The sequence below is a fragment of the Uranotaenia lowii genome, chromosome 3 (genome assembly GCF_029784155.1).
Source record: "Uranotaenia lowii strain MFRU-FL chromosome 3, ASM2978415v1, whole genome shotgun sequence".
NCBI lineage: Eukaryota > Metazoa > Arthropoda > Insecta > Diptera > Culicidae > Uranotaenia > Uranotaenia lowii.
Window position 1 is genome coordinate 222150162 of NC_073693.1, and position 12355 is coordinate 222162516.

Below are 12355 nucleotides of genomic sequence, written 5' to 3' on the forward strand. Positions count from 1 at the left end.
AAGAGAGTTTCAAGTATCTGTTAAAAATAAGGTAAAGGCACGAAACTCTGTTCTGTCTTATTTTCTAGACTTTAAGCTTCATACGCTTCATATTACCGTTTCAGACGAGTGCTTCTGAAACACGAACATCCATATATAAAAAAAAAAAACATTTTCAATGGTGGTGGAAAGTATTAGAGAAATCAGCAGCAACATGTGAAAAGGGTATAAAAGACAAAGTAAACAAAACCGGTTTTCAGTGGATTCTAAAAGCCCAATATAAGCTCTACTTAACACAAAAACCGTTTTTAGTTTTTCAGTTTTCGTAAGATTTATAATGCAGTTTGAGTAAAGGATCTAAAACATTTAGAGCCATAAAATGACATTATCCTCACACAGATTGTTTTATACACCCGTTACTCCACAACAAAGCAAACGGTCTAGATGCAAAACATTAAAAGGGGAAGAATGCTGAAGCTATTCACTCACTCCTATAGCGAGAACCATAAGCCTTTGTCAAAAAATAGGGGAAATTTTATCTCCATCTCACTCACACATATGAGACATACAGTACAAAGCGAAGGGTGTATAAAACATTTAGACGAATTTCATACTCCAGCTAGGGTCTATAAACAATTGCGGGCTATTTTTTCATGATAACACCGTCGTATCGATATAAACTTATTGAAAACTATCCTTCGCACCGTTTTGACCATAAAGACTTGGGAGATTCCTCGTGAATTTTAATTAGCGATTTGAAAAAGATTGCAAAATTTTCAAACGCGTTTTTCTCGAAACGTCATAAATGAACATAGACCCTTTTCTCGTGTTGCTGCTGAAATATGAGATATCATGAATTTTTCGAAAACGATACAACGGCTCACCGACAGGACTTGAACCCGCAATTTTCGCTTGAGTACAACGGCGCGTTAGCCAATTACACCACGACGGAACGACTGGTTCGACGAGGAGTGTAGGAGGGTGATGGACGAAGAGAAAGGCGCGCGGGCGGCAGTAGTGCAAAGAAGCATCCCTCGATATGTGTAAAATCACCGACAGCGGAAGAGGCAGCAAGTACGAGTTTTCCGGGAGAAAAAGCGCCGTCTGGAGGAGGAGGAGCTGGAGCAGCTGCATCGTTCCCAAGAAAAACGAAAAATAAGTTCCAAAGAAAATCGAAAAACGAAGGCTTCAAGCCGCAAGCCGAAATGTACCGGGATAAGGACAGGGGCATCCTGACGGACAATCGTGAGGTGATCAAAAAGAGGAAGCAGCTCTTCGATGGACACCTGAATGGCGCACATGCAGGAGATCAAGATGGTGGGGAAAGGTATATCGCCAACGACGTAGAGAGCCATCCCCAACGATGAGTGAAGTTAAGGAAGCCATTTGCCAGCTGAATATTGAAATGTTTAAGTCTTCCGAATTGCCGGTAATAAAAACAGTTGTTGATGATTCGAGTTATCAAAAGGCAATGACCTGCATCACCTCTCTGTTTATTATTCTTTTTTTCTTAATCTTCTTTGTTTTAAGGCAGTGTGCCCAGTTGGACACAACAGCTCTTCCCCTTTACATAGTTAATTATTATTCTTTCTTATACATTAGTATTTCACTTTAATCATTTCTTATAAAATTAATTCTATTTAAAACTTTTTTTCAAAAATATTCATAATCAGAATTTGCTGCTTTAGATTGCTTATTTCTTTTTGATCTTCTCAACACTATATTTCCAGAATCAGTAGCCTTTCTTTTGCGTTTCATTCGTTTTTCATCCATGGGCTCAGGAAATCCTAAGAACTCCTCGTCACTGCTCAACCCTGGCCGTGATTCAGCATGATTGTCAATCGACTTAAAACGAACGTTTGGCCTAGTCGAATCTTCTTGATGGACCAGCATCCGGATCTGTGAACGATGGGCCATTATAGGAACGCTTCCAACTTGTACCTGGAAGGTGTTAAGAGAGAACCTTTTTAGAAAAATCGCTTTAAGCCATCTGGCGTTATTTTTAGGATTAGAGTTTTTATACCATATAGCATCCCCTTCGTTTAGTTTGTTGAAAAGGTCTACTTGGCCTCTTTCCCCTTTTTTATTTTCAGCAACTTCAGCTGAAGCTTGCGTCATAGATTGTTTGTAATTTGATCTAGGATTTAATAGATCTATCATTGTTTTAGGTTTAAACGAAAAAACTTTTTCGGATGGAAACTCTCCATCCTTTGTCGATATGTTCCTGTAGTTGAATAAAAATAAATTTATTTGATCCTCTAAACAGAGTTCTGCATATTCAGGATCCAGCAAAAACTTTTTAAGAACATCCTTTGCAGTTCTAACCAATCTCTCTGCCTGTCCGTTACTTGAAGGATTGTATGGAGGACTTTTAAGAACTTTTATTCCTTGTTTTTCTAAAAACCCAACGAAACTGTGTGAATTAAATGGAGGTCCGCCATCAGACACCAAAACATCAGGAAGGCCAAATCTTGAAAAATATTCCACTAATCTTTTAAGTACTTTTTCACTATCTGTTCCTTTTTTCATCCATACAATTTCCAACCATTTCGAAAAACTGTCAATTATTAACAAAAATGTATGATTGAAAAGATGAAAAAAATCTATGTGTATCCTGCTAAACGGTCTTGTTGTAGGTGTCCATTCAGACAGAATTTTCTGCCTGGGTACCGGCAGTCTACTGCCACAAACATCGCAAGTTGATACATATTTTTCAATATCCGAATTTATACCAAACCAATAGACAGTTCGTCTAGCTAATTGCTTCATTTTAACAATCCCTGCATGGTTGGCATGTAGAAGCTTCAATACATTACGCTGTAACAACTGCGGTATAACAACTCTGTCTTTGTAAAGAAGACAATCGTCAACTATTTCTATTTCATGCTGATTTGAGAATACGTCAATAAAACGCTTTTCCAATTTCTTTGGCCAACCGTTTCGCAAGAAAAAGATCACATCTTGCAAGAATTTATCGTTTTTAGTTTCATTAGCTACTTTATTTGCATCGTACGGGACGTCTTTACTGAAATTTATACTCCGTATAATCTCGACATCAATATCAGATGGCACCATTTGCTGCAATGGAAAACGCGAACAAAAATCAGCGTTTCCCATTTTGGAAGAGGGTCTGTATAAAATTTCGAAATCATATATGGAAACTTCCAAAATATAACCAAACCAAAAAAAGTTTCTGTTTGCATACTTCGAGGCTAGAACCGCTTATCAAAACGTCGTCCAAATAAACAAACACACCTTCAATTCCTGCTAAGATTTTTTCCATAATTTCTTGGAAAATTGAACTACTGGAAGATGCCCCTTGAGGTAGCCTGTTATATTCAAATAAACCTTTGTGTGTGTTAATAACCATGAACTGTCTTGATTTTCTTGATAAGGATAATTGGGTATATGCTCCTTCTAAATCCAATGTACAAAAAAATTTAGAACCCGCCAATTTAGCAAATAAGTCCTGTGCAGTTGGTAGAGGATAAGAATGTGGAATCAATACTTTATTGATCGACACTTTACAGTCAATAACTAGCCTTAATTGGTTATTCTTTTTCATAACAATCACTATTGGAGATGCCCATTGGCTAGTTTTAATAGGTGTTATTACTTTTTCTTTTTCTAATTTATCTAAATATTGTCCAACTTTTTCTCTTAGCCTGTATGGAACTTCATAGGCTTTTTTGAAAATAGGGTTGTCAGATTTTAATACGAGATCAGCTTCGAACCCTTTTATGGGAGTGGAGAAATCCTTAATAAACACGTTGTTAAATTTTTGTTTTAAATCTGATATAATTTTGTCCCTATCTTCTTGTATCACACTTTGAATAGTAATTTTACTAGTAAATGTTTCTCTCCAATTAGGTATAAAAATATCCAACCAAGATCTACCAAAAAGAGGCAAGAAATTGTTGCTGCAATTAAGTACTACTAATTTCAATTTAGCTGATACACCCATGTATTGCACGTTCACTGTAGCTTCCCCTTCAATCAAAAGTTTTCCACCATTTACAACTATAAGTTGTTTAGATGATTTCTTTAAAGGAACAGAAAATAACCCATAATATTGTTTTTTTCCAATTACCGACACCGACGACCCACAATCTATTTCCATTTGCATATTTTTCCCTTCTATAAGGACATTTACCAAACAAGGATCATTTACCCTATTAATGGACGTCACATTTAAGCATTGAAGATCACCTGTATCCGAGTCACTATCCGAGTCAGATTTCGCAGCTCTCAAACGATTTAGCATTTCGCTTAATTGTTTATCCGTAGATGGTCTCAATTTTTCCGGTTCTACAGCATCCGCATATTTTACCGCATCCCTTTTCGCGTTTTTTAATTCGAAGCATTTGTGTACCAGATGTCCCTTTCTGTTACAATATGTACAGGTAATACGGTCATAATCTGGTCTGCGTTGTCCCGAATATCGTTTTTTTTCAATTGGTTGATCATACCGTCGCTTAAAATTGTTAGAACCTTGCCCGTAATTTCTATCTGAGCGATAAGGTTCACGAAACGTTGGTCTAACACCTAACCGGCTTTTAATAGGTACACGCATGGCCCCGACTACTCCAACTGCAGCTGTTTGAGCTTGACTTTGCTCCATCATTTTTGTATGTTTTCTGGCTAATTCGTAACCCGCAATGATCTTTTCTGCTACGCTCAATGTTAAAACCGGTTCTTTGATGAGTAATTGTTTTAAAGGAATGTCGGTTACCCCGAATAATAGCCGATCGCGAATTGTCTTTTCTTTACCTTCAAAATTACAAAATTCAGCCATCAATTTAAGTGACAAAAGATAATCCTCGGCTGATTCACCGGGCTCTTGGAAACGACCGCTGAAAGCTAAACGTTGTGACACTTCATCGTCAACTTTATCAATTCGCGTTTTTAATGCGGTTACTATTTGCTCATAACGAGCTTCCGTCAAAGCACCCGGCCCCGGAAAAAGTAGCTTTAATTCAGTAAAGATATAAGGTCCAGCTAAAGTTATAAAATGAGCTTTTTTATCTTCATCCGAGATTTTATTAATCATAAAGCAATACCCCAATCTTTCAACCCAATCCGAGAAAGACGTTCCTCGTCTGTAAGGTTCTATCGAGGTTGCCAAATTAGAACTCAAAACTTGACGCGATTCAGTCATTGTATAATTTTTATAACAAAGTTATGCTGAATAAATCGACTGAATGCAATGAAATGCTAATTTAAATCTCCAAAAATGATGAAAATAAAGCGGCTTACCTTTGAGCAGGATAAATAAATACCAATAATATTGCCTGCTAAATACACCACTGGACGCACCGTTGGCCACTCAGCACAAGAGCACTCCTTTTGGTTTGTAAACAAACCCTGAGTTCCCGCGTATCGTCGAACTACTCTCAACGGCTCTCACTCAACCACAAGGAATTCTTGAACACGATGAACTCCCCCACTCGGTGAACACTCGAGTTCGAATGAATGTTTGCAACTCACTCTCCAGCAATTCCCTGGTAAGCAAGTGAGTTACCTCTATTCTACACCGCAGATAAAAGACCTAGAACGAAACCAAAAAAATAATAAGATGAGACTAAAATTTCTGAAACTTATTGTTCTTTCACAATGGTACAATTCGATCAACACATTCTTTTCATTACAATTGTAATCGCAAAATGGCGTTAACACTTTTCTTATTTTCACCAATTTTAGAATAAAATACACAGCTTTTCCGTCGTCAATATCAGTTTTTATACTTTGCCAATCAGCAGTAATGATGTAAGCATTTGCTTGACTTTAAAACACTTATTCACACTTAGGAATTTTCCTACTTACTGCTCCTGTGAGGTGAATTCCAAAAAAAAATATCGCCAATCAGCTTCACTGAAATAGTTTCACTTTTCCGAATTTCGAACAGCAGTTGCTGTTATACCACACTTCGCAAAAAAAAATCCACCAAAGACGGAGTCACTAGACTTAGATTTTTCCTCGTCGCCACTTGAAATGTTTAAGTCTTCCGAATTGCCGGTAATAAAAACAGTTGTTGATGATTCGAGTTATCAAAAGGCAATGACCTGCATCACCTCTCTGTTTATTATTCTTTTTTTCTTAATCTTCTTTGTTTTAAGGCAGTGTGCCCAGTTGGACACAACAAATATATAGTAACAAGTCGGCTGGGAAGGATAGCATCGCTGCTGAACTCATCAAAATGGGCCCGGACAAGGTGATTGCCCGGACCCGGAAATTGCCCACACCGGTTGATGGGCCGGATCTGGGACACAGAACAGCTACCGGAGGAGTGGAAGGAGGCGATAATATGCCCCATCTACAAGAAGGGCGACAAATTGGACTGTGAGAACTACCGAGTGATCACTGCCCCAAATGCCGCCTACAAAGTGCTATCCCGAATCTTACTCCGCTGGCTAACGCCATCAGCAAACAGATTCTTGGGAAGTCATCAGGCTGACTTCACGAAGGGACGGTCTACGAAGGACCAGATATTCACATTATGGCAAATTCTCCAAAAATGCCATGGACACCAATTCCCCACGCACCAGCTATTCATCGACTTCAAAGCCTCATACCAAAATGTAAAATTTATTAAAGTTAATTTTTTTAACCGTGTGAAATTTATGCTGCATGGGCAAATCTCGCGAAACCGCGACGCGATCGAAAAACACGCTCTGAGCGAATTCTCTCCTGCATCAAAAAGCGCTCCTGTGATGCGCAAGTGTTCGTGTCGTCTGCACCATTCTTCCATGTTTCTTTGACGGCTGTTTCTCAAAACATTCACCAATCCGTTTGCTGGCTGCATTCTCGATTCGTCTGCGGTCTAGTCGCGTTGTCGGTTTTTCTTTGCGTACGTCCGGTGATGAGAAAAGCGGATATCCATCTCAAGGCTAGCCAGCACCTTTTCCAAGCAGCAAATCTGCCGGGGGTTGGTATTGCTGACAACCGTGTTGACTCGCGTGAAGTGAAAAATTATTGTTTCTGGAAATCGACGGAACCAGTGTATGTTTTCAGGGGGTGTGTGATTCGAAAATTGAAACTGAAAATCCGTCAAGGGCATGACGTTGCCGTTTGTGTAGATGAAAAACGGTGATCCGAGATCAAGTTTGTGAGAAGTTCCAAAATGGCAACAAGAAAAAATTTTGGAAATAAAACTGCTGCTTTCTAAATTGAGTGTTGTGTTATTTCTTGAAACGTTGTATTGCGTTGCAAACCATCGATGTTAACTGATAGTACAAGCAGTCTTCAAATGCGGTAATGATCCATTGAAAAGAATAAAAATCTAGAGTGTTGTGCAAATTGAGCTCCTCCCTGGGGGAAAATATCGTCTGTGGTTTCAAAAAATTGCGGCCATCTTTCCTCTCTCTCTGCGACTGGTGCTTCGTGCTCTCCTTTGCGTACGTGTGCATTGGGGGAAGCATTTTCTGCTAGACCGAGTTCGGCTCCGGCATTGCTGAGCTGAGCACGGAGCATTTGGCTGGCGTAGTAGTTGTGCACAAGCCTTCTGCGATCCGTCAACAAGCTAGCAACGTATCGGGGTGTGTGTGTTTTGGTGGGTTATGCACACGTGTGTATAGAAGTGTTTGTGTGTGTGGTGCGATTCTGTGGGGTGGAAAAATTTTCCAACAATCCAAAATCGGAAGTGAAAGTACCATCAGAAGCAACAACATCGGCAGCAGTAATATCAAGGATATACAAACAAAAGGCTCGACTAATCTTCAAGGTCGTCCGAAGTTTTGCAAGAGAAAACCAAAATCAGCATCTCAGCTATTAAAGCTTTTTGTGCATCCATAGAAAAAAACACAAGTTACCAAAACCGTTCGGATTACTGAGCACGAAACGGAACTATAGGTATCCAAAATGTCGTCGACACAGTCAACGTCGACGGCTCCCATGGCTCCCGTTCCGGCTGCTACTACTCCGGGGTCGGCAAGCACTACACCGGGTGGATCGACCAGCATGGAAACGGACGATCTGGTTGATCCGATGAATGATTTCCTGCCGCTGTTGCCGGAAAACATCAAACAGGAACTGTTTGAAAACTCTGACAAGACTACTAGTAGCACAGCCAATCCGTGCGACAGTGCCGAAAACAAGGTAAATATGTCTCTTATTTCTTCGTCTTGGTGCAAAAATTTGTGTTTTTGTGTAGAAGTTCCGTCCACTGGATTGAGGAAGGTTCCAAAACTATTAAAGTAACATTCCTCGTAACCAAATGCCCTCATTTTACAAAATTAGTTCCATTCGCTTGATTAGTTCTCGAGTTAAGGCAAAAATTTTGTTTCATTTGTATGGGAGCCCTCTTTTCATGAACTGGGGGATGTCTCCAACCATCATAGAAACGTTTTTTAGAAAACACTTACACTTATTTTTGTCTCATTTATTTGATTATTACTCAAGAAATATGTGTTCCGTTTGTATGGAAATTCTAACTTCTAGAACAGGGGAGGGGTCTTTAAAAATAAATTTCGATGTCTGGAAATTAATGTCAATCACAAGACAAGATCTGGAAGTTCTGTAAACGTAACCCTGTGGATGCATACGCTTCGACCCTTTTGAAAAACGTCTCAAACAGGCTGTCAAAAGTGAATCAGTTGTATCACTTTCGACTTCTGCAAACGACAACTCCATAGCAATCTTGGAAATTAGTCAATGTAGCCCGGGGTCGTGCTGTTAGAAATCAGTAATCTAGACTCCAAAAAATCTCCTGGTCTTGACAATATCACTGTGGCCACAGTGAAATTCCACCACCTGGCATTTTTTTATAACCTGAAAGAAAAGTCTCAAAATCTGTGTCTATACCGATGCATTGAAAATGAGAGCTAAGTGAATACTTAACAAGGAATGATCAAAAAAGCCCAGTATGGCATCCGAAGAGGGTGCATCACTTGATGACAGGAATACCACAGGGAAGCAACTTGGGCTCGCTGATGTTCTCGGTCTTTAACATCGATCTCCCAACGATTCTCGGGCTTCCCACATTCGCCAGATCACGCTCCACTTGGTGCAACCACCTCGCTCACTGCGCCCATGCTCGTCTCGTTCCTACCGCATTGGCAGTGTTTTGCTGGACAGTTTTACGGCATGCTCGCAACATGTCCTGCCCAGCGTATTCGTCCAGCCTTCGCCACCTTCTGGATACTGGGTTCACTGTAGAGTCGAGCGATCTCGTGGTTCATCCTTCGCCTCCACACTCCGTTCTCCTGCACGCCGCAAAAGATTTTTCTCAACATTCGGCGCTCGAATACTCCGAGTGTGCGCAGGTACTCCTCGGGCAATATCCACGTCTCGTGCACGTAAAGGACACATTTTTTTTTATTGGTTGTTAATCCAGGTGGTAAATCCATTTTGCGGATTGCATTCCAAGGCGCGGCGAGCCACCGCGTCTCCCCAGTTTGCTATTCTGGGTCCATGGGTGCAATTGGACGACTCATGATACAATGCTAAGAAACACTGAACCCCCTACGCCATAAAGTCCACCTGGGGCCACTGACCTTTGTTCCCACCTCGAACTGTTTGACACACTTTGCTTCCATAGTGGGAGGTCAATTCGCGGTAGTGCGCTCCAGGGCAATACTCGTTTCCGAATCCCCTGTCAGCAATACCTCATTCTAACACGACTCGATGCGCAACCCCTCCTCTGACGAGTTTGAACCCGACATCTCATCTCGTGAATGAGGTACTGTTGATGCAGCACTTAGGCAGTGGAAAGGAGAGACTTTTATCTACCTCCGGCGGCTCCTCCTGAAGATGGGGCTTCTCCTTTTCAATGCACGCACCGGACCTCATTCGTCGCATTCATTGCACGACGCTCTCGCCCCTGTTGCAGCTCGATGACCTTCCATGGCACCAGTTCGACGACCTTCCCGGGATCTGGCACGACGACCTCCAATGGCTTCCGCTCCGACGACCTCCCAATGGCTCTGGCCCGACGACCTTCCATGGCTCTGGTCTCGGCGCTCTTCCTGTGTCTCGAAGCTTTCTCCTTTGCCTCGACACTTTTCCTGAGGCCTGCGCCTCCCAGTGGTTCCAGCCCGACGACCTCCACTTGGCTTTCCGGTCCGACGACCTTCCATGGCACCGGCTTGGCGACCTTCCGTGGTACCCCGCTCGCAAGTCCACCAGTGACTCTTGGTTCAACGACCACCACCTGGATCCTGACTTGATCACGTTCCACGATACCGGCCTGCCAACCTTCCATGGCTTCCGGTTCGACGACCTACCAGTGGCTCTGGTTCGACGACTGCATTCGTGGTCGCAGCCCTACGACCATGGCACCGGTCCGACGACCTCCCAGTAGCTCCGGCCCGACGACCTTGTTTGGTTCCGGCTCGATGCTCTCCTATTGGCCCGACGCCTCACCAATGGCACGACGAGCTTCCTCTGGCTCGCCGACCTTCCTATGGATTCCGGTCAGCTCGCAATGGATTAGGCCCAACGACCTTCCTTGGCACCTGTCCGACGACCACCGTTTTCCTGGCTTGTCGACCTTCATCTGGCTTCTCGGTTCGACGACCTTCCAGATGGCTCCTGGTCCTACAACCTTCCACGGTTCCCGGCTCGTTGACTTCCCTTGGCTTCGGCTCGTTGTCCTTTCATCGGCTTCCTGGCTGGATGACTGTCTTCTGTTGATTCCGCTTCTCCTCCTTTCCACTAGTGCTGGACCCATAACCTGTTGTTGCACTTGGGCAGTGGAAAGGAGAGACTTTACTACTTGAGGGTAGAAACTGGAATACTTTATTTGACTATCCTAACATCCTATTTATAGGAAAATCATCCCTATGGTTACATGTTTGATTGTTTATTAATTATGTGTATGTTGTTATTTGTCCCATCGATTGCTTCGATTGGACAAATCTCAACAGGTCCCCACTCAGCGCAACTACTAACTTTGTGAATCCAGTCCAGGAAGTCCGGAAACACAAAGCGAGTTGTCGACGACACTTTCTCTGTTCGAACACGCGATAAGGGGGGGGGGGGACTCAGATTCCCCCGAACTCACAAGTAGTGTTGACTTAAGTCACCACTCAGCGCAACTACTCAATCTTCAAGTCGGGTGCTTTACTTCCCAAAGCGCAGATCGAGCTATATACCGCCTTCATCAGGTCACACTCGCGGTTCAGGCGCATCAATTCCCGAAACGCGTGTCGAACCCTGACACCTCCGGCAAATTGTGCCTCTCAGACACTGACGTGGACGTGCCCTAAGTGATCGGCCGGCCATTTGGCCACCACTTTGCGCATCTACTCGTTTTGCGAGTCGGGTCTATACCCACCGAAACGCAAAACGAATTGGCGATCGCTCTCCCTCCGGTCACATCCGCATTTCAGGTTCATGACCCCCCGAAAGCGTGTTGGACCATCACGCACACACCCAAGTACTGGTACCTAAGTACCCGGGTGCACCACTTCTTCCGCGCCGGTTTGGCAGACCCGTCGACAGCCTCTAGTGGGTTTGGAGGTAGTTCTCTTGGCATCTGCAATACGCCGGACTTGCAGACATGTTTCCATTCTGCACCACGAGGAGATGGAACTACGTCGCAGAGCCAAAGGACAAAGCGTGAAGGACAACTTGTCTAATAAGCGTCGTATACAGGTTACACTTTGTGAGGGGGTTTGGTCTTCTTGAAAATCCCCTTCAGGTAGTGAAATGGATTGGAAAGGATTTTTTAAGCCCTCCAGCAATACTTCAACTGTAATCTTCTATCGTCGAACTTATCGAAAACCTCGCAAATGTTATTCAATTCCGGACATCGCTGCATGCCACAGATGCCGTTGATAAGTATAGGCAACACGATAATCGAACGAGTACACGAGTTCACATTGGCTCCAGTCTGTGCGGCCCTTCGGAAAATTTCTGCGTTTATTCTCATTCACTGGCTGAAAAACGTATACTTTGGTGTATTTAACTCGAGGCTGCAATACATGTAATCATTTTGGAGCAAAGCCTGCAAAATTCGTCTAAGAGAGCTGCAGACTATGTGAAATAGAGCCCTGAAGCTGAATTAAGATCGTCGTATCTATACCTGTCAGAATAGTTATATGGTATGGTCAATTCATTGCTTCCCATAAGAAGTGCTCAGGACTTAAAAACCCTCGTATTTACCCATAAACTTCTTACGAACCGGGGTATTTAGCATGCGCCTTGAAATGATAATGCCACGCCGCTTGTCCAGAAATGTGAATCATCTCCGCATGTTCAGGTTGAAATCTGTATTTGGGGCGAAGATACCTAGCTTCTTCGCAAGTGAAGTCTACAATGATCTACCAGACATCCTAAAACAGTGGTCATCGCCCTCTCCGCTTCAAATCCTAACTGTTATCAATTTGCAAGCATAACATCAATCGCTTTCCACCTAACCACACCGCCCAAGCCACCT

The 12355-nt window shown here is 42.8% G+C and overlaps 1 protein-coding gene across 4 annotated transcripts in view; it reads left to right on the top strand.

The window, feature by feature from the left end:
* Positions 1-6781: 6781 nt before the first annotated feature.
* The window catches only part of LOC129757410 (E3 ubiquitin-protein ligase TRIM33-like), a 120508-nt gene continuing 114934 nt past the window's right edge, over positions 6782-12355 (top strand). For all 4 annotated transcript variants that reach the window (XM_055754620.1, XM_055754621.1, XM_055754622.1 and 1 more), the window contains exon 1: positions 6782-8073. In XM_055754620.1, coding sequence (XP_055610595.1) covers positions 7837-8073 — 237 coding nt within the window. In that variant the 5' untranslated portion in view covers positions 6782-7836. The remainder of the gene's footprint in view (positions 8074-12355) is intronic.